This window comes from Hoplias malabaricus, chromosome 3 (genome assembly GCF_029633855.1).
Source record: "Hoplias malabaricus isolate fHopMal1 chromosome 3, fHopMal1.hap1, whole genome shotgun sequence".
Taxonomy (NCBI): Eukaryota; Metazoa; Chordata; class Actinopteri; order Characiformes; family Erythrinidae; genus Hoplias; species Hoplias malabaricus.
In genome coordinates this window covers 59,165,886-59,193,855 of record NC_089802.1, presented here as the reverse complement: position 1 = coordinate 59,193,855, position 27,970 = coordinate 59,165,886, and the positions used below count along the sequence as shown (strand labels likewise).

Below are 27,970 nucleotides of genomic sequence, written 5' to 3'. Positions count from 1 at the left end.
ATTTCACTTTTATGTGGTGTGTTTTTTGAGTCATGCTCAACAAGCACCTTTTAACTGTGATCAAATCACTGTAATGCACAGCCTCTCATGATGTATTCCTTTATAACAGTGTTTAAGTTAACTTTGATCAGCAGCTGTACTTTTCCTGAACAACGACGGACTTCCACAAATTGACAGGAACTGTAAAAATATCCCTATCACTTACTAACCCCTAGAAATCACTTCTCACTGAAAGTAACAAACCAAGACTAAGGTGCCAAAAAAAGATATATGGGACCAGTAAGAAGGAAGTATTCAGAGACCCTTACAGCAGCTGTCAGTATAGACGGATATCATTTTAAAAGAGCCCGTTCTCCAACAGCCTGGTGAGTCTGCTGATAAGAGACTGAGAGATACAGCTGTATATGTGCAATAAAGTCTGACATGCTGCCAAAAAATCAGCTGGCTGTGACAGAGGGCTTAACTGAGGTGCTGTGGTCTCGCTGGGTGAGAGGGGCCTGGCCCGAAGCCCCTCAGCCATGTGACGAACGATCAAGGCCATGGGGGTTGACTGGGGTGAGAAACTGCCTTCCAATTAGTCACTGTTTCTAACACAAACTGCACGAGGGTGCACAACCCCGAGCCCTTCTCTTCCTCTGAGAGATGGCATGAGTTGAGTATACCTTTATTAACAACTCCAGCCACAAGATATTTCCAGATTCCCTTACTACGGTCATAGAATGAAGCATAGACATTCTTAGTGTGTGATAAAGTGCAAAGGTAAACCACTGATATATATTTTTTTCCTTTTAAATAAATTGTACTTAAACTCTTAAGCTAGAGCATATCCAATCATGTGATGCTACCAAATAAGAATGCTTAGCAAATGGTCCCACATTTCAAACTGCAGCTTACATCATGTCATTTAACAGCTCAACATGCTTGGAGGAGAATGCACTCATGTGTATCACTTGGCTACAATGAGTGGGAAAGAGGTAAGTCTGTGCTATCCACCCAGAGAGAGCAAAGCCAAATGTGCTTCCTTGGACCTCTGGCTTTGGACAGCTGAGGCGTCACCACGGATAGAACTAGTGACCTCCTTATATTATCAACAATCATTGTTATACAGTAGATCACAAATTACATTAATAGTCTTGCAACAACAAGCACAGAGGGTTTATTCTGGCCCCTAATCTAGAATCACAAGAAAAACTGACTTATCAGTGGTTTAACCATAAATGCATGCATTCTTTTGTAGCTGTTTCTAGGTTGAACTTTACAAAATGTTGGTAAAAAAAAAACATCATTGACCATAATGAGAAATTATACCAAACGGTACTGGGCCTTTTTGAAAAAAAAAACTGTAGTGTGTCATTTCAAACAACACTACTTTTGTAAGTGTGTGTGTGACAGATTACACTGTCTGCATAAACTATATGTAATTATGTAATTATAGTAAAGAAGAAAACATATAATTCTTACAGTGACATGTAAAGCTTGTACTACCATATGTTTAGACACATACAGTATACATCAACTGTCCTGCTTTTTGAGCACAAACGATAGCATAGTATCAAATAAGTCATTATATGCAATGATGCTGGACAACTTGGTCAAAAACACAGAACTGGACAAAACTGGGGCACAGGCACTGGGCCTGTTAATTATGTAGCGCCAAAGACTTTTCACCAGCCAATCATTGTATAAAATACAGATGTATCCAGCACATATTCTGTATAGACACTAGCATTCAAAAATTTGGAATAATATATAAATAATATGGGGGAGCCATGGCCCGGTGATAAGGGAACTGGGCTTGTAACCAGAAGGTTGCCGTTTTGATCCCCAGAGCCGACAGGTCATGACTGAAGTGCCATTGAGCAAGGCATCTAACCCCCAACTGCTCCCCAGGCGCCGTGCCAAGGGCTGCCCACCGCACCAGACATGTGTGCTCACTGCCCCCTAGTGTTCACTAGTGTGTGTGTAAATATATGTTTCACTGCCCGGCTTGCGTTAAAATGCAGAGAACAAATTCTTCTTTGTGCACGCACAATAGGGCCAATAGTGATTCTAATTCAGATAAATATATCACAATCTGTGACTGATTAGTAGGAAGATATGAAAAAAAAATGATTGAATACCCTTAATGACGGGAAGCAATGAGATGCATCCCTTGTGAAGCATTTTTTTAAACAAGGAGTGAGAGTGAGTAAATGAATGACAAACTCATACAACGAGATGCTTCACTTCTAAAATAAACTTTACATCAGCTTCTTTTTTGACTGGTTGGTTTAATTCCATGCTGAATTAAATTTTCCCAGTCAGGCAGAACTTGGCAAGCAGTGACAGGTTATCATAGGTTTGTTTGTGTATGTGTGAATGTCTGTGTGAGGCAGTGTGTTTGCGTGTATCCTCTGCACAGCAGTGCAGAATACAATGAACGGCTGCTATCAGATGTAAAACACAAAGCAGTGGGGGTCTCGCACCACCTTTCAAAAATACATTTGTGGTCCATGAGTCAGCATTCTCCTCCTGTTTAAAAAAAATACAGTGCTCTTAGGACACATCTCAGAGGAGGCACATTATCCTTCTCCCTCCCAGATTAGCTAGTGTCATAAAATAGAGGACATTCAGTCAGCAGGTGGGAATAACTGACAAGTTACACTTGGAAAAATCATTTAAAAAGTTTTCTTCAGACCTTTTGAAAAGGCTTTAAAAAAAAAAGGAAAAAAAAAGAACACAGTGCCTGGTCTATTCTTCTAAGACTTCATACAGTGCAACATTAGTGTTTCAACTGAGATTGACGCAGAAAGTAAAAAAGAAATCCAAAGATTAGAGATCACTGGCATTTACAATTTGACAGGCTGAAAGCACATTCTATACAGCAGTCAGAAAAAAAGCATGTCTCCAACTAAACTGCTTTAATGCTTGATAGTGGAACATTTATTATTAGGGATAAGGCAGCCATAAAGCATGACAGGTGATGAATGTATATATTGCAAAATATAAATAATATATATATATTATATATATATATATTATATATATATATATATAATATATAATAAAAGCTTATAATTAAATTCACAGAGAGAAAAGGTTGATTCGTGATTGGAATTACAAAAAGCTGTGGGACAGAGAAAAGGCAGATAATTAAATGTGTAAGATTAGGACATTCAGTGGTAATTCTTCCACTTGTTTTTTAACTTCAGTATAAAGTATGGAATGAAACAAGATACCATTTTGATACATATTTCAAATATTTTCCTTGATTCTATATTAATAGTTCATTCTCCCAGCTTCACTGACCACACGGGCACTTTGTACATTTACAGTTACAGACTGTTGCTCTGTATACTTTGATAATTCCCTTCAATTGTCAGGACCCCCACAGCCCCACAGAGCAGGCATTATTTGGGGGGTGGATCATTCTCAGCACTGCAGTGACACTGATGTTGTGCTGGTATGAGTGGATCAGACACAGCAGTGCTGCTGGGGTTTGTTTACCTCGTCGGTGCACCCTGTACATGTAAAGTCAAAGCGAGTAGCTCATTTGTTGCTGCAGTTTGTGTCGGCCATCTTTTAGTCCTTCATCAGTAGTGAACACAGGACACTGTTGTCTGGATATTTTTAGTTGGTGGACTATTCTCAGTCCAACAGTGAAACTCTAGCAGCACTGCTGTGTCTAACCCACTTGTACCAGCACAACACACACAAACACATTACCACCACGTCAGTGTCACTGCAGCGCTAAGAAAGATCCGCCACCCAAATCATAGCTGCTCTGTGGTGGTCCTGTGGGGATCCTAAATATTCCAGAGCGGGGTGAAAGGGGGCTAAAAGTATGAGGAGCAACAGATGGGCTACAGTCTGTACTGTGGGCTGTAGTGGTACAAAGTGCTCCTGTATGGTCAGTGGAGCTGAGAAAGTGGAACATTTGTGTGGAAAGTTTTGGCTGATGCATGTGTATGTAGCCTTTGGGTCCAGCGTGATTAGGATAACTTCAGTTTAAGTGGTGGTTAACAGATGTGTAATTCAGTATATATCATGCCATACAGCAAAGAAAGCACATACCGCTAAACCCAGTCAGAGCATTCAGCTTATATTAATCATTCAGTAAACTAAATAGCTGAATTTGGAACGTGCACATTATTGCATATATAATTATATCTATGTTTATAAATAACTCTGTGGAGTCAACAAAGTTGAAGAGAAATGATTACGACGCTTCCATGTGGATTAAAATGTTGTCTGACGTTTCAGAGCCAGGCACTGAGTCTCAGAAGAAGACATATACAGTTTTAGCAACAAAGCATAACTGATGAGACCTGCAGTTCGCTGTCAATTTATAAAATACACTCCCCCTTTTCCCGTACAGACTGCAGGTTGGATAGAGAAGGCAAACAACATCTGTTTCAGCAGTAATCAAGAAAACAGATGAGGTGAATGCTTCTTCGTTGCAGTTGCTTTCAAAGGGAAATGAGCAGCATTTTTTTAAACAGTTTGGCTTCACTATGCTTAACTTCTCATCTGAGCTCATAAATTGACAAACTGTCAAATGCTTAGTGGAGGAAGGAGTTCCAGCTGTGAAAAAAAGCAGTGCCTGTCATTCTGGATCAGCAAAAACCATGCTCGACCGCAGAAGGAGGGCAATGTAATTGACAATAAGGTAAAATGGGCACTGCCAGGGGTGAAGATCCAATCATTCCCTTTCTTTGTGTCCTTCGATTGACACAGTCATTTGCCTTTGAAAATAAGTTATACTTCTGTCTCTGAGAATACTGAGAGCAGGGGCACATAAAGCTTTGACCACAATCATTAGAAATTCTTATAGCACAGAAGTGCTTTGAAACAATGGTTTCCAGCTACTGGTTTTGAGCCCCACTCATGCACTATTTATTCTGTAATTAAAGTATTAACATAAAGCCTGTCCCTCTTTGCTGTGGAAAGCCCTTAGGTGATTACTGCTGTGAGGATTTGATGGCACTCAGCAACAAAGGCATTAGTGATATCAGGTACTGAGTTTGCCAGTAAATAGCCGTGGACATCTCCCACTAGTCCAGAAGAAGTCTGCAAGCTTATCTAAAATGTATCCATTTTTTTAAAGAGAGATTTTACATCTCTGTTACTGAATAGTGAAAAAATTCTGAGCATGTAGTGGATTTCCTCTTTAATGTAGTATTCTAGTGCTTCAATAATGATCTCACTGCCTTTGAGCAGAGCAGCACACCTCTGAGTTAACCTGCTTCTCACCTCCTGCTGCTGCTACCTGTTTCTAATGAGAGCAGCAGGCCTTAATTTGTTCACTGGCTTTTGTATGTCCCAGAAGGGCCTGTGTGGTAAGAGCTCTCCCTTGGTGATCTATTTTTCAATGTCCAATCAAATTAAGGATGGGTTGGGCAGTTCACAAGCCCCTCCAGTTTCACCAAGCTTTTCTTGTTTCATTCTCCTGCAGAGTCATTGTGCAAGGAAATGCATCTTAACTCTGTCTTACCCAACAAGAATCTTTGACTTTGTCCCTGTGAAGTCTGCCCACTGTGTAGTAAGAATGAGTGTCTGTGTTACCACGTTTTTTATAACTATATAACAGAAGCATAAATCTGCCTAAGGGTTACTATCATTTACTAATAACCTTTGAAAGGAGACTAGCTTTCTGAACAACAGGAAAGTTTCCAAAATGCCTAAATAGTAAAAGGCCTATATTCTTAAAAAATATCCCTTGCATTTTCTTTGATATACCAACGCTTGTTGACACTAATTTCATTTAAACATATTACTCCTCAAGACACAATAAAACATGCATGTTTGTTCATATATTATGGTCTTGAAGAGACATCTTTTGTCATTTGGTTACGTTTTATCCTATCAAGTGTATGTTTTTTTAGTGGCCTCAATGTGTGTTTGTGTGAGCATTATGGAGACTGTGTTTACCATTGACTTCTAAGCAGCTAAAGCCTTGTATCAAGCCAAAATGGACGCACTACAACAATTAGTATCCTCAGTTCCCAAATGAGGGTGGCACGGTAGTGCAGCAGATAGTGTCACAGTCACACAGCTCCAGGGACCTGGAAGTCTCTGGGTGACTGTCTGTGAGGAGTTTGGTGTGTTCTCCCTGTGTCAGTGTGGGTTTTCTCCAAGTGCTCCGGTTTCCTCCCACGCTCCAAAAACACGCATTGGTAGGTGTATTCCTGCCTTGCGCCCAATGATTCCAGGTAGGCTCTGGACCCAGCCCGACCCTGAACTGGATATGGGTCACAGACAATGAACGAATGAGTTCCCAAATGATTAAACAGTGTAACTGAAGTAATTAAATGTAACTGTAATGTAACACAGTCCTGAACATGCCTCTGTCCAAACTTTTTTCAGAGTGTGTTGCAGACATCAAATTAAAATGTATTTATATTTACAAAATGCCATCTAGTTGTTGGTATATATGGGAAATCTTTTATCTTTTTCTTTTCTCAGTTAAATAATGAGACCACAAAAAAAAAAAAAAAAAAACATACAACCCTTGAAATGTAAATCAGAGCCCTGTTTCCTTGTCAGGCTGTAACACGCTGGACAGTCTGGCTCTTTGCATTTCCTCTGTTTTAGAGCCTGAGCTGTTTCTTCATTCCTGACAGCCCACAATTACGCAAATGAAATGGATCGGAGACCAGTCGGCATGCCACGAAAAGCATCCTTCTAGAGAAATGTGCTCTGCACCGGATTTTTAATTAGAACTCATTTATGCAGATACGAGGCTCTCAGAATGACTGCAGAAGGCTAGAAAGAAGTATCTAAAGGTACAAGCTTCAAAAGCCAGGATGGAATAATCAATCAGTTCTCCATTTGCTCTCTTGTGCCCAAGGGTAACATTACTTATCGGAAAGCTTTACGCCCTCTGAGAAAGTGCCCCACCCACGCAGCTTCAGCAAATCCTCCTTGGAGGGCACCACAGGGACTCGACGTCAGTGCGCCCTGTGGAGAGATTCTGGAGATAATCCCAGAACAGTGCCAGGAATGTTCCTTAATACACTGTCAGGGGACAGGACGCTACACAGATACCTGTTTTTTGTTTCAAGTTAAAAACAATGTAAAAATTCTTATGAAGATTAATTTACTTTCACTCTCACTTTCAGATTTGGACCCAAAATAATTATTTATTAGTTTGTTTACACTTTCTACTGTTGCTCCTGTAAACACAAGTGTGGTCACTTAGATACCAGTCAGTATTTCCACTGTTTCTTTCCATGCTGTGTGAGGCTACAATGCAGCAATGTGCACACACTCACATATCTAACTGTGTACCTTAAAGTGACTTCTCCCAGGGGAAAATAACATTTATTTATAACCTTTTGCCCACTGGTGGACCCCATCAGTTTGCTATAAAGTCCCTGTATTTACTAAATAATAAGCCTTTGTACATAATAGGCCTGGCATTTTTATGATTTAACCTATCTTAAAACAATGACTGATCATTGGATTAGGACCACCTACCACTCTACACTCATTGTCTATTTAGTCAGCTCCACTGACCATAAAGAGAACTTTGAAGCACCGACCTCAGTGGTCCACCTTGCTGCACAGTTTGTGTTGGTTGTCATCTAGTCCCTTATTTGTGGACACAAGAGGCCATACACGACACTTTGTTGGCTGGATATTTTTGACTGGTGGACTATTCTCAGTCCAGCAAAGAAACTGAGGAGTTAAAAACTCCAGTAGCACTGCTGTGTCTGATCTACTCATACCAGCTCTAGGATGCTGACCATTGAAGAGCAGGGTGAAATGGGGATAAGAATATATTTAGAGATGTAGAACTACATCTACTATTTAGTATGTAGAACTACAAAGTACTTGTGTCTGGACAGTGGAACTGATAAAATGTAGGGTAGATGAGTGTAGATACAATGTATGCATTCCTAATCCAGTGATCTTCTCTTCTTCAGGTTCCAAGGCCACAGCAAAGCCACCCAGAACTCCTCCCCAAGCTTCTGAGAGTCTCAAGCTCAGCTTTGGGTGTGGTTCATGTGTGCAAAATATACATAAATACTTGCCCTTTATTTCCAAAATAAAGACAAGCGGTACGTAGTCAGTTTTAAGTCAGATGCAACTTAAAAGTACGGTGAAATATGGTAAAATTATGTTCCCAAACTAAAGGTATTGAAGGGCACCACCCCAGTGATAGTTTAGTCCCTTTATTTCTGACATGGTAAGCACTCCTCTCACTTTTGCATCTTCTTCCTGTGTCTCCTCTATTATTCATTTGCTTTCACAATTCAGTGATGTTTGCAGCCCTCCAGTCCTCTGAATCTGCAACATGTGAAATCCAATAGCCCACGGTGCTCTTACAATGACCAGACCAAAAAAGATTCAAGCAAGACAAGCACCAAGAATGTTCTCTGTGGTGACAAACAACAGCTCTGGCCAGCGGTTTCCATTTCACATTCAAAGCTGTCAGTAATCTGCTTACCACTGAAAAGCAGCTGAAACGTCTGTGCTTCTGTGTGCACAACTATTGTTCAGTGATCACTTCCTGTCATCTCTAAATTTTCTAGTTCATAACACCAGGACATTATAGCGAGATGTTTTCCCCCAAGAGCTACATGACATTCGCTTCATTATTGATTCTGAAGTTATGATGATTACTGGAGCTGAACTGCTGGTGTTTAGCAGCATGGTCTTCAAGTGAATGAGCCTTATCTGATTACTGTAACTACTATACCTGCTGTCATCTGATCCCACATGTCTGCCACAGAAATTACTGATCTATTTACTTCACCTTTCTGCAGTGGAAAACAATGTGCCGTTATAGGTCTTATTCTGTCAGTCATCATCATATTCTGCTTGTGAAATTAATGTGTAGGAAGATGTTATTTCCACAAGAAAAAGTGGCAGTGGTGTTGCAAATGAAGGAAGCAAACTCAAAATTCACAAAACAAATACTCTGCAGTTTGAGGAGGTATAAGGAAGTAGGAGATGTGCTCTGTCTGAAATAGGGCCTGACCTAGAGATATAACAGTCGTTTATTAGCATTAACTTGTACCAAGCTCATGCAAATTAGTAAGTATCAGCAGTAGCAGTGACACACCATATAAAACCCTTACCTGAAAGAAATTGTTAAAGTCCTATAACATCAGGATAATTAAATTATTTAAATGAGTTTAGATTTGGACATTTTCATATGTTCTGGGAATGCCCTAATAATAATTTTGGACAGAGGGGGTGACAGAGATTAGATCTATAATTAACATACATCTTGAATTTAACATCAGTGTCTTCCACTTAGCAATAATACCCAAACATCAAGTATAAATACCCATTATTAATTCTATTAGCAGGAAGTAAAAAAAAATCACTAGGAAATGGCTGAAAAAAAGAGTCCCTATTCTCTCAGACTGGGTGAAACCTATTTTATGGAAAGATTCACTTTTTCACTAAGACACGCCTCAAAAAATTTGAAAATATTGGAGAAGTTAGATACTCTAAGTAATAAATTAACACCCCCTGTTTGGAGATTTGGAGGCTGCCCAGTTTTGTGTTGTCTTGGCGATGATGGAAAGGAATGGTGTTGATTGGTGGGATAAGAGGTTGTCTCCTACTCCAGCCGCAGGATCTTTCAGGACAGTTTGGATCATGGGGATGTGCCAACCCAGAAATGGTAATGCTACTTGTTATTCATTTTTGGCATGAACGCTTCTGCCCCTAACACTTTTTCTATTTGCAGTTGTGCTATGTTTCACTTGAAAGTCAATAAAAGTTTTTAAAAAAATTGTTTACATTAATTAACCTTTGAAAATTAATTAACCTTCCAAATCACAGTGGTCTAGGCAGCGCTGTACCAGTAAATAAATAGCATGGTATTTGAAAATCTCCGCCCAATGCAGCCTGTTGGCTAGTAACCAGTTACACTCTTTCTTCCTTAAGGCAGCACTACTAAGTGATGATGAGCACATGCAAATGAGCATGTTAAACATATCTTGTCCTTTTTGATTTGTGACAAATAGTTTGACAAACAGGTTGATGACTCGAGACATGACTCTCCCCAATCACCCCTCCCCATCCTCTATAGCCCTGCTTATTTTGTGCACCTATTTAGTGCAGTATGGGATTGTTTGAGTCTTATGTTTATCAACAGTATTTTCAGATTTTACCATATAAGCCTCAAAACAGTGACTCGGGCTTAGTTTTAGCTATGAACACTGATATTCTTCACTGTTTGTGTGGTGTATTTGAAACAGTCGCTTACTTCCACAGCTGCTTTGGCTCGTTCAAACTCCTCCTCCAGGGACTGGTTTCTGGACAGAAGGGCACTACCCCACCGCTGGTCCTTACTCAGCCGGCCCTGTCAGACACACACACACACACACACACACACACATGCACAGCAGGAGTGAGAGACTGAGGCTCAGCTGTGTCTCCAGACCCCCTTTGACAGGGGAAAAAGCCCTGCCCTTGCAAAGCTCTGATGCCAGCAGTGAGGGGATGTGCTACCATCAGCAGCTCTTACCTACACCTCTTTCTCTCTGAGGCTTCACAGGGCTCACACACCTCCCCTACATCCCCCTGGCCTTAACCATCCACTCCATTCACCCCCCCCCCCCCCACACCCACCCACACCACCACCACCACCATCTGCCTCACAACAGCTCTAAACTGACACGCTACTGTCAGCAAACACTCTTCTGCACATCCCTCTCCATGTTCATATCTGAATATTGCACAGCTGCAGACATTTGGTCATAGCATTCATTTAAATCGGAAACTATAACAGCCAAAGAGGAGCATGGTACATGTGCAGGGAAGCAACTGATTTTATACAATTGAAACAAAAGTGTCATAAACCATTGGAACTCCAGCGATTACCCTGAAGTTATATCATCCCTTTAACCTCATGCTCATTTTTAATTGTTATCTTTATATCTGAAATGTAAACACTAAACTAATTCAAAATCCAGTGTGGATATTCTGTATGTTTAAAAAATAAGGGAAGGGTGATAGTAACAATGCAGTATTTCTATAAGGCAAGGCAAGCCAAGTTTATTCATAGAGCGTCTTTAATGAACAATGACTTTCCAAAGTGCTTTACAAAAAGAAAATATAGACATATAAAGATTTAGAGAAGAATTGTAGAAATAGTAAAAAGTGTATACTTTATAACTATTTTTAACAGTGTATACTTACCACTACCTAATATATAAAAACACCCCTTAACTCACCTCAAAAATACAGTGACTATAAAGCATATAACCTACTATGAAATAATAACACAGAATTTTTTATATATTTTTACAGATGGAATTACACAATTTATTTTTCCAATACCAACTGCAAAATATAAAACTTTTTTATGAGCCATTTTAAATGATGTACTTCATTTAAAGTGACAATCTGAGAGTTTTTTTCACACATCCAATATGACAGCAAATAATTCAAAGGCAATGCAAAGCTAAAATTAAATTGTTATATCATAAAGCCACCAAAACTGCAGCTCCCACACAGATGCTTTACTGAATAGCTAGCCACATGTGCTAGCAGTGTTAATGTTACGCTACATATGGCAATTGTTTTCATGTGATGTCAACAAACACATTTTAAGTGACATGGCACTAAAAGCAAATACCTGAGGCGATTTGTTACAGTCCAACAACTGTAGCAAATAATATCCAAATAATATAATGGTACAATTAAAGAAAAACAAAACCAAAGTTACAGCAACATAAGACTGATGCTTTGCTGAACAGCTACTTGTCGAAGAAACTTTGTTTACGTTACATATGCTACATATGGATAGTGATATTATGTTATGTACTAAATAAAGTTGTTTTGCAGCCAAAGGAATTTTGGGATGTTTCAGGGTAGAGGTGTTTAAATCCTGCAATATTCACTCATTTTCTCCTGGTACCAGCCCAAGACTAATATCAGATCAGTGCCCACTCTAATAATGTTAGACAAGTTCTTTTGCATAACTGTAAAATCAGAATTGTGCCAGAGATCATAATTGCAGAGTACAACTTCATTTATAATATTAATTAGAAGTTGCTAGTAATGTTAGCCTTGTTCAGACAGGCAGCTTTTTTTCCCCCCATATATCTGGTTTGCGCAGGACTGATTTCTGCAGGCTGAATATCAGATCAAAACTGTTCCAGTGTGACTCAAGCCACATTTGTAGGTGGTTCCAAATCTCATCCAAATCACATTTCTGGAGACTGCTCAGTTTGAGCAGTGAGGTCAGAATTCAAGAAGAAATTTTCTAACATTAGGGGGCAGGGATTCTTGCCTTTCTGCCAACAGCATACTCCTGCCTGTGTTACTACTACCACAACCAGTTGGAACATGTGAGCAGATGTCTCTACAGTGTGAACACAAACACATCTGTAGCCCTCTTTTGCTGAGAGGGTTATTTTGTCATTTCTATTCAGATCCCTCTAAATATTAAAGGTGAGGATATGCCTGTAAAAGACAAACTTGTAGCCAGCAGAATTCAGTCTCTTTCCTAAGTAAGTCCCATGTCTCCTCTGAATGAGCAGCACAGGACTGGGGGACTGGCACCTGCTTCATTGGATATTCATCTATCGCCAGGGTTACAGCATTAAACAGATTTCATACAAGAAGATATAATGGAGGCTCAGAAAAGATACTCCGTCTTGTCTGAGAGCTGTAACCTGAGCCTGGGTCCTGATGAATAATGTGCTCTACCCAACACTGAGTCAGTGCAACAATTACCTTTAACACTGCACTTTCCACTTCTTTGGTCAATTACTCACGCACTTAACAGTCCAATCCAGCCCCATTTTAATTATAGCTGCCAACTGCTGTGGAGAGCGTTCCGGCCCTTGTGACAGGTCATAGAGTATCTATAGGTATACGTAGCCATTTCTGTCGATGTTGCTATTCTACATTATGTATATATACATACATAATTGGTCAAACACTTTCTCTGATCCCAGGACATGCCCTGTCCCTGGCTCCACAGATACACAAATCACTTGCACCACATTTACTGAGATATTTGAAAGTGAGTCATTTCTTAGTGAAAAAACAACATTAGAGACTTGTAGCCGCCGGTTCAATCAGATGTTGTAATTGACATTGGGCAGGACAAATATTCAAGAAAATAAAACAATAAAACAATGCTACAGCTGTGTAACCATCATTGCATAAATTCACATAATGATTTGAATGTGCATATCTGTTCCAAGACTTCACATTTTTTGTATGAAGTGTATGAATGTGTTTTGCACAGTATTCACCACTGCATCTGTAGCAAACCTCTGAGCTTGCTATTTTGTTTGTGCATCTAGAATTGGATTTGAGCACCAGCAGTGAAGAATTTGTGAAGATGTAACTGTTATGTTGTAGAACAAAAAAAAATGATACAATTTCTCAAATCCTAAAGTGTTTTTCTGTGACTTCAAATTAACTGAGACACACGTGACTATATTCTACAATTACAAATTCCACTCTAACAGATGTTCAGTTGTTTTGCTCCAAAAATACTTTCATATGGATGACTAACGTCTTGGAATCCACAGTCACACTCAGTGTGACGCTCAATTTTCGTCAATGTGTGCTACTCAGCATGGTTTAGCTTTTATAGTGAGTGCAGCAATATTATTATTATTTCAAGTCTGTGAAACATCATTTTGAAGCTATAATTGTAAGGTAAAATACTACCTTGTGTTGCTTTAATCAACTTCTAAAAAACACAGAGGTCACAGTAACCAACACAACATTTCTACTGAATGTAAATGTAATAATTTGTGTATACTTAATATATAGTTATGTACCTAATCTTATAATTGTGTAAATGCACAGCACAACAACTGAACTCCCAACTTCTACCAGGTTAAAATCAGCTAGAGAGTAGAAAACCAAGGTTGGTTACCAATTACTCTCTAATGACTGTAGCTATATATGTTATAATGCATAAGACTTGTGATGTATTCAGATTATATTAATATAGTAAAAATAATTCTAGTCTTCAGGATTCCAGTCATGTAACTAAATCTTGCAAGTGTATTTTCACAGGGGTAATAAGAAATTGTCTGTTATATAATTATGAATGTAATAAAATATGAATTTATTGATATAATAATATATGGAAATTGCTATTCTTTCCAACAAAATATTCTGACTGCAGAATATGGCTGTAACTGCATAAAACAATTTATGTTATTAACTATTAATATTAATTTGGAATTGCATTAGTGACACCTGTTGTTAAGGATGAGTATTTACACAAAATGCATTACTGTAATTTATCTGTTTCAAAGAACGCACCACTAGTATTTACACTGTTATTACATCTGTTGTTAATTTGTAAATGCACATTTATTAGAGACAATATAAATTAGGACTCTTTGGGATGCCCAATGTAATGAAGTTCTGCTCATATTCTTCTTCTGCCATTATCTTCTTCTAAAGCCTACGTTTAAACTCAGTGTTTAGTATGTGGTGTGTGCTTTACCTGTTGTAGTTGATATCTTATACTGTAATAAGCACAGTGAGAGGCTGCTGAATAATTCATCAGCTATCAATCTAATAACAGCAGATAGTGTAGCAACAGAAAGAGCAGCCGGGCAGATCTGCATGCTCCACTGAGGACAGAAGCGTGTGACATTTGTACCCTGTAGCACCACAAGCTAAAAAAATAAAGAAATGCCGGAATTCCTCAGAAACTGAGACATGCTGCAAACATGCAGTTTCAGTTTCAAAAGCCACTAACCACTGCAGTGTGGCTTTTTTTCTTTTTTTTCCCCCTTTTTTTCTTTCCTTTTTTTTTTTTTTTTTTTTTTTGCAATATGGTCAGTGGTGATGCTGCTGGCATGGTGCAAATGTATAGACCATTCAGCATGTCATACAAGAAAGCATAGAGAGGCTTACTTGTCTTCCACTAAAATACTGCTTGTTGAGCTGAAATGAAAGAATCTAAGGGTTAGCAAAGACACATACAACATATACTTCCAGACGGTGACAGGGCAGAATGACATTTAAAGCTGAAACAGAGCTCAGTTTTGCATGCACTTAACACTAGATTAAAACATTTTTTTTACTAGAAAGAGGTGGGTAGGCCAACTTATAATAACTCAGTTGCATATAAACAGTGCTGTGTGCAGTGAAAAGCCAGGGAACACATTTTGTTTATTACATTTCTAGTCAAAACACATATAATTTGCTAAATACATACAGAGACAAGCCTAAACATTGAAACCACTGACAGGTGACATAAGTAACGTTTAGTGGCACCTGTGTAAGGGTGGGGTAAATTTAGCAGCGGGGGAACAGTCAGTTCTTTAAGTTGATGTTTTGGAGAAAGGTAAAATCCTGCTTGAGGATCTAACCAACTTTGACAACGACCAGATTGTGGTGGTGAGACAACTGTCAGAGCATCTCCAAAAAAAAAAACATTGTGTGGGGTATTCCTGGTACGCAGTGGTTAGTACAGACCAGCAGTGGTCCAGGAAGCATAACCAGTGACCCAGCAACAGGGTCACATGCATGCCCAAGGGTCATCAATTCACATGTTGAGCTTTTCCAGTCTCACAGAAGATCTACTATAGCACAAATTGTAAATGCTGGTTAAAAAAGAGAAGTGTCAGAACAACTGCATCACAGCATGCTGTGCATGGATCTTTGTAGATGCAGAGTGGCCAGAGTGCCCATGCTGATCCCTGATCACCACTGAAAGTGCCTAAATCAGTGGGCATCAGATCTGGACCATGAAGTAGTGTAAGAAGGTTGCCTGGTCCTAATAAACTTATAGAGGACGTCCGAAAGCTCTACGGGAAAAAGGCTAGAAGGCAGAGGGAGTGTTATGCTCTGGTCAACAGAGCCAAACAGATAAACATGCAGGAAGATAAACATTATATAACACATCTTTATTCATTCTTATTTGAAAGACTCTACGTTATTAAAAGAAATATGCACTATTATTTAAAAAAAAAAAATTTAAAGTTCAGTCTTAGAAGTTGGTTGTGTTTATTGCTGTCAGGCCACACAAAAAAGCAGCAGCTTCTTGGTTCAATTTACAGGTTTAAACTGTTGTCTATTTTGTCTATTTTTGTACCTCGGTAATGGCTTCTTGAGAGTTACACATCTTTTCAGACCCAGTGTTCATTTGTCCACTCACAGTTGAAGCATGGAAAGAAACAGCTGTGGGTTTTTTCATGTCTGAAGCAAAAGCTGTGCTTGATTTTCTGTCTCTAACAGATGGAAGCTGAATGTACTGTTTTTCTGATGGTGACACATGGGTTTACCTGGTCTTGCAGGGTTGTTAAACGTCCCATTTTCTTTGTATCTCTTAATATTTTAATTTTGTTTTCCTATTCTTTTGTTTTCCGTGGGGTTTCCCTTTCCTTATGAAAATGAATGTTCTAATGTTTCATTTGTAAAAACATGAATAACTTGGCAGTTTTGACTGAAAATTTAATTAATGGAAGGTATTTGTTGATTTTACAGAGTAGAATAATTATTTATATTTATTTTGTTTAATTGATCATTCAAATCAGGATTGGCCCATTTTACCCACCTCTGTGCATTATAGTCCAAATGTGTAATACACATAATGAAGGAGTGTAATGATTCTGAATGGAGTTGAACAAGCAGTACTGATGGGAGGTGAAGATAAATTATCTTACTTGAGTGGCAGGGGACGTCTCTGTCTCCACTTTGTAATTTACTTCTAATGAGTTCTTGGTGGCTGTTTCCGTTTGTATTTTGCCGTCAATAGACCTGTGAGTGTATCATACGGGACAGAAACAATATCATGTTTGCATCAATGTAGATTTCATAGCATCAAAGGTCCTTGTGAGAATATTTCATCTCTTTTCTGAACACATTGCAGAGACAAAGCTTACCATATAAACTCTCCCGAATTCTTTGAGGATCTTCTTCTGTCCAGTTTCCATTTTCTGCTCCCAGTTCTCTCTGGATGCAGGTTGAGTTCCTCCCATTTCTCCAGCGGAGAAGGAATAGTTACTGTCAACAGACAAATACATAAATTAATGACACAGAGAAAGGCTGTGCATTTGTAGGCAATAGTTTGGTCACTCCTGGTTAAATCATCTTTATTGATTTTATACAAAACAGTCTGCCTTTCTATTGTATTAAATTTCCCAGTATTATTTGACACAATGTGTATAGAATTTAAAGGGACACTACGCAATATTTTTACTTTTAAATTAACAGCTTCAAAATCACCGTGATCCTCCACTGAGCTGTAACTGGGAGAATAGAGTCTGTGTTGTTGCTACTCTGGGCTCAGCATTGCAAAAACTGCACTATTCCACCTCTTTAGGAGGGTAGGAAACCACTCCTTCTCCCCATTGATTTCAGTACAGTGCTTTACAAGTAAATTACACTAGGGGGGAGCCCTAGGAGCAAACACCCCAAATCTTATATAGAATATCTTAGACATTTGGCCACAATTTGGTAACCATTTGCTGTAGGTCATAGTTCATAATGTTATGACACCTAAGCCTTTGCAACATTTAACATTATTCCAAGAAGCACCACTTGTCATAAAAGATGTTTTTGTCAATTTCACCCAAGAACATAATGATTTTATAGATCAGTTTATAGATATGTTATAAGATTTTAAAAAGGTGTTTAAAAAGCCTTAAACAATATTTGTATAAGTGTTAAAGTGTATAAATGTATATAAGCCTTAACAGATGTTAATTTAAGTGTTTAAGCTTTTATAGATGTTTATATAGGTGTTTTATTAAACCTTTAAAGATGTTTAAATAGTCGACTAATAAACTGTTATTTAGATAATTATCAAATCATGCAGTAAAAACAGGGGGGTCCAGATCATTCATATTATTGTTCATTTACAATCTCCAAGTCAGAACATCTACAGGTGTTAAAGATAAATGTGATGAATGTTCGGACACTGTACCTGAGTCCAGACAGTCTTTAACAGGGGTACGCGAGCGGGGAGTGGACTGTTCAATGTCCACCTGAATCAGCTCTGTTTCGTCTGCTTTCTTTCGATGTGGTGTGCTCTTGCTGGACACCGGGCTCTTACTTTCTTTATTATTTCTCCTCTCCCCAGGCTCACTCAGGTCCAGCAGGTCCAGAGACGTGGACAGCACTGCATGAGGAGGTAGAGGAATGAACATATAGAATTTTCAGATTTTAGGATGACCTCATGTGTCCAGCCAGGGGTCTGAGCCCACTCCTGACCTCACATGTCAGGAAGAGAGTGCACATCTCTCTCTCTCAGATTACAGCTGCTGTTACCTGATGGGACAGACCCGATGCTTCACTGAAAACCAAAGCGCACCAATAAAGAGTTCACGTCATCACTATCAAAGGTCTCTGGTCCAAGGTTTTTGCATCAAAGGATGAATGAAAATCTACAAAGGAGGCAGGTCTGAGAATGAATCTGACTGTACCACGTACAGAAGCAAAACAGAGTATCTTTCTTCTCATGAGTGTCTCAGTGAGCTCAGGTTTGTTGCTTCCTACTTTGATGCTATAAAAGATGACCAAAATACAGAATTAAATTCAATATGTCTTACTTGAAATTTAAAGAGCCCATAGCCTGCAAAAATCCACAGGAACAAAATCAGCAAGTTCAATTCTGTAAAGAAAAGCTTGGATATTATGTTAAATTGGCTGTCTTTGGTACATAAACTCACAAAAATATAACGTGGGGTCATTTGATAAAACGTCAAGAGTAAAAGTCTAGAAAAATGTAGGATACGAACCTTTGAAATGACTGTTGACAGAAAACAGGAATAAAACATGAGTTTCTGTTGTTGCTCTGGGCTGTATATGAGTGGCCACTGCCATCAGAAAACAGCGGGTGATCCCAGTGCCCACGGGGCTAACAATCTTTGATTTTACTCATTTTTCTGTTGGAAAACCACAGGGATTCTGAGACACACGTGACAGCCAATCACTACTGACTGATAGACTTGATCCAAATGTTCCATCAACTTCACAAGCCTTTCAAAAACTTTATGGCTTTCTTTCCATTCCCAATACTGCTAAAGCTGCTACATCACTGCTGTATTAGTCATCTCTATATATCTCAGAAAAGATACATCAAGAGCAAATCAGAAAGATTGATTCCTGCCTATGAAGGAGCTCTGTACTGTTGTCTTGGCGTAAATCAGTCATCTAAAACAAAAACAAATCCTCTGAATGTCCTCCAGCCAGCTCAGGTGTGTTTCTACAAGGCCATCTAACAACATGTCTTTTTTTCTGTGATTTGAATGTTTGAGTTGAGAAACCCCAACCAACTCCACTTCAAAAGCTCCACCCACATATACACACAGAATATCTGATATATACTAACCGTTAAACTGTTGACAGAACTAATGCTCCTGTGTCTACACTGTGTTGTTTAATGTGCAAAATTTACCCTACTTTTCTGAGGCATAAATCCAAGATTATGTCATCAACTCCTAAATTCCAGCAGTGTTTGGTAGTAGTTTTGTGAGATATTTTATTATTAACTGGTCTACACACTAATTATGCAGAAAAAAAAAACCCCCAACAATTATTACCTCCAATATGCATTCAGGAATGTATGCTATACACACACTGATCTGCCACAAAATTAAAGCCATCTTGTTTTATTACTACACTCACTGTCTGTAACTTCACTGACTGTTGTCTGAATCTCCTCTTCATGACACTCCAAACATACTCAGTAGACGGCACAGGCATGACAGTCAAATACACACTGTTGAAAGCCGTACAAGCAGGAATTCCTGGAAAAAGACGTTGTCCCGAAGGCAGCCTATGTCTCTCCAAAATACCAATACAAACCTCAGCACAAATATTACCTTCACATACTGTATCTGCAGATCACCCGTGACATGTTGTAGGTAATAGTCTGAATGGTCTGTTTCATTTTTGGCATGTAGAACCTGACATGTTTTTCCCTAAAGCAAGCTGAAATGTGGACTCGTCTGACCACAGAACATGTTTCCATTGACTTTCTGTCCATGTCATCTGTGTCAAGAGAACTCATTGGCATTTCTTTGAAAACAATCACATGGTTTCAGAGTGGCAGATTGTGTTAAGTGACAGTGATTTTCCAAAGTACTTCCAAACCTATCTGGCTATGTCCATCACGGTAGCATGATAGTGTCTTCAACCATATTTCCTGAGAGCTCAGTAGTCACACATTCAACAGTGGTTTCCACCCTTGGCCTTGACACAATTAGATTTCCCCTGATTCTTTCCCCTGAAACTTTTCATGACACTATGAACTCTAGATGGTGAAAGGCGTAAATTCACAGTTAAACTGATAACTGTGGAAACCTCCAGTACAGTATTATTTGTAGAACCTTTTCAGCCTGATGTTGACTCTGTCCCAACTTTGTGTGTGTTGCAGGCATCACATTATTTGTTTTATATTGACAATATACAATTCACTTTGTCAGTGAAAACAAAACATTTCTTTAGTTTTTATAGCATTTCTTTTGCAACTGTCCCAATGGGGATCAGATACAGCAGTGCTGCTGGAGTTTTAAAACCCCTCAGAGCCTCTGCTGGATTGAGAATTGACCACCAAACAAAAGCGTCTTTTGTCCACTGATGAAATCAAACATCACAAACTGTGCTGCAACAGATGACTTTACATCTACAAGGAAGACCAATGAGGTTGGTGTTGTCTAACAGAGTGGACACTGAGTGGACACAGTGTTTAAAAACTTCAGCAGCACTGCTGTGTCTGATCCACTGATACTGGCACAACACACACACACTAGCACACCACCACCAAGTCAGTGTCACTGCAGAGCAAAGAATGACCCACCACCCAAATCATACCTGCCCTGTGGTGGTCCTGTGGGGGCAAACAAAATATGTAACAATGTGAATTTATTGTTTTGGCTGTAAAAATTTTAAAAATATCAAGTTTTAATCTTGTTTTTGGGAAATATATTTTACACAAGCATATCTTGTCAAAAAAGGCAGTTCTTGAACACAATGATGATGCTAAAAGATCCAGCCAGATCCAGCAGGTAGACCAATGAGCAAACCAGAAAAGCAGTGCCTCGAGTACAGTAATAATCTCTTCAAAACACGTCCAGAGTCCAGTGCAAGTGCCACTTGTTCAAAGCACATAACGTCCAGGCTTAAAACATCTCAGCAAAGAAAATCCCAGAGAAGCATCCCCATTCAGCAGCACTCTCCCTCTGCTATCCTTGTTTAAAATGACATGAACCTACTATGACAGCTCTGTCTGTAATAATATTCCAAAGACACTTGAGATCAGGAGCATTAATTGTTAATGAAGATGAAATAGCAGGGGTATGTGTGTGATTTTTCATGATTAACCCAATGTGACCAGACAGCTCAGTTTATAGAAACAGTCTTTTTGTCTTGGTTAGTCTCCTTCAAGAGGGTAAGCACAGTTTAACCCCCTGTGGAAATAATACCAGGGGCTAATGGAGAGACAGTGAAAATCAGCCAGAGAGGATGGGTGGATATAGGCAATTTTCTTTAGTTTTGAGCAGCAAAAAGCAGAATTTATTAATGAAATATCAGTACTTGTAAATAACAATAAATGTAATGACTTATTTATTCATTCATTTCATCCTGGTCAGGTTCATGGTGGGTCTGCAGTCTATCTGAAATTAATGGGTGCAAGTTGTTAGTTTATGGATATGGGATGAAACCAAAGCACATGGAGGAAACCCACACAGATACAGGGAGAATACATCAAACTCCTCACAATGATTAGAGGCAGGGCTTTAACCACAGCCCAAAGACCCTGGAGATGTGAGGCAGTTACTTGTTGCACCACTGTGCCACTCGAATTTCAGTTATGTTGCGGTTTAAATACAATTCTGTAAACTGAAGGTTACTGTATTTTAATGTCCATTTTGCATTCATAAATAATAATTTTCCCTCTCCATTCAGTGTCCTCACTTTCTCCCTGTCTTCATTTCAGTTCAGGATTTGTGCTTCAGTTTTGATGTGAGGGTGGGGTGTAGTCAGTCACTGGCTACTGAACAAGCGATAGACACTATGAAGGAATATGACCCACGCACAGAATGCAACCTACACACTGTATTCACTCAAGCTGCCATGAGTTTAACCTCTTGGCAGAAAATAGGAAGGACCAAGAAAAATGCAGATCAATTGTCTGTTTCTATTTTACATACAATGCTTAACATTCCTGTTTAATTGAAATGTATCTGAGGTTTTGAGCTAAGAGACATGCTGTTGTGAAAAAGTAAAACTTGCAGCTGGTTCTGTTGTAGTTGAGTGTTCAGAAATCCTTTCTTTCTGATTATACAATGAGTCAATAATTTGTTCAGTAACCAGTGGTTGACAAGACCGTCTACCCCTCCCCCCTCATTTCAACTGAGGGCCAAATCTCAAACAAGATTTGTGCACTGAAAATGGGACCGTGAGAGACTCAATAAGGAGATACAATTTACTTAGTAATGGAACATAACAGATGGTTAAATATGGAAATACTCTGCTTTGAAAAAACAATCTGTATTTCATGCCATTTCATGACCTGCTCTATCTGTTTATATTGAAAAGGAAAACATGGGTGAAGAATAGTAAACAGCTCAATGGGTCTTACAGCATACAGATCAATAACCAGCTCCTGATTTCATTATTTTTGTAACAGGCTGAAAGTGTCTCCTCTTCAGAAGAAGCTTAGCGACATTACCAAAGCTTTCTGTCTGCAACCAGTCATTTCTGAGCCCCACTAAGCCTTCAGTTCAGCACTATCTCACAGTAATTAACAGACGGCTGTTTTATTGCAAACAGACTGGAGGATCTTCCAAATGTAATCTGTAGGTAATTAGAACCCTGATATTTAAGCACTCTCCAAACGGTGTACACAATTAGAGAAGAACAGACACTCTCTCCAAGGGTGGATCTTGACTGGTGTGTTTAACAGAAGCCAGAAAGACAGCTTTATTTCTTCAGTGTTTTATTGTGTGCTTGAGATAATGAGTCTGTCTTAAAGTGCTACTGGATTTCTAGTAAATTTTCCTTCACGTGTTAACCATACGACTGATCACTTTATTTACACAATAAAAATCATACGTGTGGAGTGAGGAAACGTCTACCTGTGTGGGAATTTGCATAGTAAAGTCTGTGAGAAGGATTCACATCTAATACAGCCTTTTTAAGTACAGAAAACTTCTATTTGCTATTTGGCTCTAAATAGTATTTCTTGCATTTTTATTCATATGTAGTTAACAAATAAATACAGTTATTAACAGAAATGATTCGCCTTACATTTTTATACGCAGGTCTTAGTTAAACATCTACATTGATTTATTTTTCTCATTCATTTTAAACGACGGAAATCAGAAAATTACCATAAATGGCAAAAATGTAAGGAATAGTTAATTTCATTAAATATGTCTGTATTCAAAAATCATAAATCATCGCATTATAATCATATAACATTCCATTTTTTGTACATAGGTATCTCTTTCAAGAAAATGTTATTAAACCAGATGTAATAAGCCCATTTCCAGACAAAAAACGGTAGCCCCTGGGATAAAACAGAGTGGTACTCCCGCTTGACTTGCAGTGCCCACACTGACAGTGGTGTGATGTGGGACATTGAGGTCAGGGAGGTCAGCACATCTATTACCTGCTGTGTTGGAGGTAACTGGACGGGCAGCTCCATCGCACTTGGTCTCACAAAGGAAGTCATCGATGGAGGGGCTCAGCAGAGGACGGCTCTCTTGTTGCTCGCTCACCAGCTGAAAAACCAAGCGGAATATTCCACTGAGACGCAGGTAAACAGATCTGCCATCCTGTCCACCCACATCGTGTGCAGGCACACAGGACCCTTACTGCAATGACAGGCTAGCCTTTGATTTGTCACTGACGATTCCCAGCCTGGCTCTGGTCTATTTACAGAAATACAAGTGCCATTCTCACCCCTGGCTGCGGACGGCTGAAGCATCTCTAGACAAAAGCTACTCCTTCATCTCCTGCTTATATTAAACGCAAGACCTGATGGGTTTAATACCACAGGATCCAGTGTGTGCGGTTCTATTTGTAGTGTGTGCGCTGTAATGTGAAAACATATGTCTGTGAAATAAGAAGATCTAAAACCTTCTATCCATACTATCTCTAAGTTAAAACATGATAGTTCACATGAAAGTCTGTCCAAAACTAAAATGATTAAGAAGTATGTATAGCCATTTTGCTATAGATCTGATTACACATTAATTGATGTGTAATTACAGAATAATCACACCGCAGTAATATACCATAATTACATAGAAACATAGTAATCATTAACACTTCACTTCATGCTCTGTATTGTCAACTCCAAGTTCACACTTTGCAGTCCCATTTTCAATCTAGAGTGGTAGAATCAGTTTTCACTTCTCTTTTGTCACTGTACCTTAGAGGCAAAGCTGCGACAATTCTGTCAGATTATTCTTCCCTTTCTTCTTACTTTGACAGACAGAAAATGAAAGAACACGTCTATGATTGCTTTTCAGTTTCGCTGCACATGTGTAATGCTCGTGTGATTAAGATGGAATTCAATTCCTGACCTGATGCGGTTACTCCTGTATTTCCCTAATCCCAGATCTTACACGTTTGTGTGTGTGTGTGTGTGTGTGAGAGAGAGAGAGAGAGAGAGAGAGAGAGAGAGAGAGAGAGAGAGAGAGAAAGAGAGAGATTGTGTGCATCAGAGAGTGCACTTGTCCTTCAAGGCGCAGCATTGAGAAAACACATCAATCATCATCCTGCTCTCACGGAGCTCATTGAGGCGTGTTAGACTAGACTACAGCAGGGAAAGCACTTTGTGTGTTCACTGCACACGTGCAGCACTATAGCTTCCTCTACTGTAATTGCCTCTCCATCAGAGACTGTTTATCTGGATCTTAAACGTGGAAACCTCTATCCCTCTCTGATGCTAAATCCTCATTCCCCTGCATCTCACTTTCTGTCCGTTCCCCCGTAGATCTTTAGAATTACAAGCGTCCAGCAGTTTTTGCTGTGTTTGCAGGATGCTGAAGCAAAAAAATCACACAGTGCCTTGGACTTTTAGTGTCCGCTAACAGATGTTGATTCCAAGTTTGGTAATCAGGTGTCTACTGGAGATACAGTAACTCACTCAACTTTAAATCAAAACCACATGCTGTGATGCTGCCTCTGAAAACACTGAGGTACTGTTCATAAATTTTGCTACCACCAAACAGTCAAACTACATTTTTTAACGTGATTTAAAAAAAAATATTTCTCAAGTGCTTCTTGAGATACCGATTGCTTTGTAGTTCGAGAACTAAACAGTTTATGCCCCACAGAGTGGGTCCCCCATGTGGGTGGCATTCATTAAAATGGGTTAAGTACAGATTTGCTGATATCCAAGAAACAAAGTGTCAGTATAATGACTGTTTCATTGAAGAGTTGAAAAGGAAATTTGAAAAAATGAATGATTGCTTCTTTAAAAAACATGGTGTTTTGCAGGCATTTGCAAGGCCTTCGTCGGATCATCTGATCTTCAATGAATTTGAAGAAAGTCATCATGAAAAATCAAAGATTTATCCAAACAAACTTTTTTTTGTTTGTTTGCTTAGAATCAGGGCTTTTTGCACTGAAGAGTGAACTACTTTTTCTACGCCTTGTGCAAGGGCGAACTATATTTTGAAGCTCTATTTACACATTGTACAAACCCTAGAAATGTTCTTGAAGTCAAATAAATATGTCAATACAGGTTTAGACCTGCTGTTATTTTTGGTAGAAGCATCTTCTCATTAATTGAATTTATAGATTAAGAAGACTACAAAACAAGAAATTTGACTTTTTTGGGGCCATGATTTGAACTCAGTCTGATCTCAATGTCTGATATTAAAATATCCTCTACTTTTACAACATCTAGAATCCAAAATAAACACAATTGAACAAGCAATGTTCAAAAATGGAGGATTTTTGAATTTTAATTTGTTTAGCATTGAGCTGTCTATGCTCCAAATCCTGCTTTGTTATATATATATATATATATATATATATATATATATATATATATATATATATATATATATATATATATATATATATATATAATCAGTTTTATTTGTGTGATTTAAGCAAGATAGAGTAGCCTGTATAAAAACAAAAACAAAAAAAAAAAACCAAAACAAAACAAAAAAAACGGATTTGCACATGGTTTGAAGTCTGATTCAAATACATCAAAACATGTAAATAAGTTGGAAATTGGATTTCATGTGTTTTTCATTTGCTGGATGCTAATTTTCAATGTCTGTACGGGTGATGAGAAAAACAAGACAACACTGATGAAAACCAGCAAGAATCAGGCAAGGAGAGGAGAACACCTGGAACTATGAAGAAGTCGCATGTCTCAAGTCCTTCTCAGGGTTCCAGATCCCTCACCTAAACGTATAGCTCTCAGTGACAGCGAGTGCAACAACAAACGAGACACTATTTTTGGTAGCTACCTAGTTCAGAACTAGAATTTGCCCCCAAATAAAACACAATCCACAGACAATTATCCATGTCAACTGTTTTTCCTTTGTTATCTATGTCAACTGTTTTTCCTCCTGTCCTATTCATCGCCCCAATGCCTGCCTCATTACCATGACAACCAATCAAAGATACTTACTGTCTGAACATTAGATTTGGTTACCTGAAGCCTGCAATATGGACACACTTTAGTCGAAACATCGCTTCCACTTAACCTGGCAAGTCACAATTGAGTTGAGCATGTTTTAGTATGAACTCTGACAAAATATCATATCATTCACACCAGAGTCTGTTTCTGGATGAAATCATTTATCAGATTCACTCTTTTTTATGGGAAATCGATTATATTTTGAAGCTAAAGGAATGAGCTCTTATAAGAACTGTTTAATTGGAGGTCTTTGGAGATGTGAGATTATGAAGGTGTATTCAGAATGTGTATTCTGAACTGATCATAAATAAAGATGTCAAACCTGACTTATATTGTGACTCTAGTCTCCTTTCAAAGTGTGATATCTAAAGATAAATAGGATTGCGCCCTTTGTTCTGCCAAAACAGGTGTGGAAGTCAGAGGGAATATTGATAAGGACTGGGCCTGACGTGGTGAGAGTTGGAGGAATGTGGTGATCGTAGTTCTTCAGAAGGAAGACCCAACAGAGATAATTGGGTGTGGGGGACTGGAGCAGGGAGGTAGATTTAGCTCTTTTCTGAGCAGAATGCTCCATGTTACCTGAGCTGAACTCCTCTTGCTACATCCTGGAGAGAATCTGTTTTCACATACGTTCTCAGGCAAATGTTCTCAGGAGAGTTCCACAGATCAAGCATCCAGATCAGATAGTCTGAAAACATGAGCCCAAAGTCAAACAAATCAAATAGGAGATGAGCTGAGGGTCTATGTGATTGGACAATCCACAGCTTTAAGATCAAGTTATCTGGAAAACTGAGAAATCCTGCCTGGTGGAATAGGGCCAGTACATGGGGAGCTTCTGGAAAGTCGTATTGGACAATCTACCTTAGGATTTAAGGAACATTAGGTAAGATTTGGTATTATTGCTCATGTGCTCCCACCTACAGATGCAGTGTACAGGTGCACTTTTAGAGCACTGTCCTGAAATCAAGGCTGAATGGGGGGCATAAATTGCAAATTAATTTTCACCACATACTGACTTTCATTCAGAACATCAACAATATGTTTTTCAACCAGCGGAACTCACACATTTATTCAGCTGAACAAGCTGTGTGTTTAGAGTCTACTGGACCCAAACATTACCTGCTTTCACTTAATGGCTGTAGATGTATATCCATAGAGCAGAGGTGCAAGTTATGTAATGTCAGGGAAGCATTGCTGTAGCAGCATCGGTCTGGACTCTTTACAGAGATGTTCTAGGCTGCTCCAATAGGCTCCACTCTTTGTCTAAGGCTGCCAGTCTCATTAAAATAAAGCATATCTTTCTTCTCCATAATTGCCAGTGAAATATAGACCTTAATGTAAAAAAAAAAGAAATGTTTCTGAAAGTCTTTTAGGCCCCTGCCACTTAATTAGATCATTTCCCCCTGTATTCAATTA

General features: G+C 38.9%; 1 protein-coding gene across 1 annotated transcript in view; it reads right to left on the bottom strand.

Annotated features, from left to right (window-relative positions):
* Window positions 1-27,970, bottom strand: part of pex5la (peroxisomal biogenesis factor 5-like a) — a 116,272-nt gene that overhangs the window by 19,950 nt on the left and 68,352 nt on the right. Inside the window, exons 3-7 of the mRNA XM_066663883.1 lie at window positions 23,555-23,666; window positions 17,861-18,055; window positions 16,818-16,938; window positions 16,599-16,692; window positions 10,208-10,303 (exon numbers count right to left, since the gene is read on the bottom strand). Of these exons, the coding sequence (XP_066519980.1) occupies window positions 10,208-10,303; window positions 16,599-16,692; window positions 16,818-16,938; window positions 17,861-18,055; window positions 23,555-23,666 (618 nt within the window). The remainder of the gene's footprint in view (window positions 1-10,207; window positions 10,304-16,598; window positions 16,693-16,817; window positions 16,939-17,860; window positions 18,056-23,554; window positions 23,667-27,970) is intronic.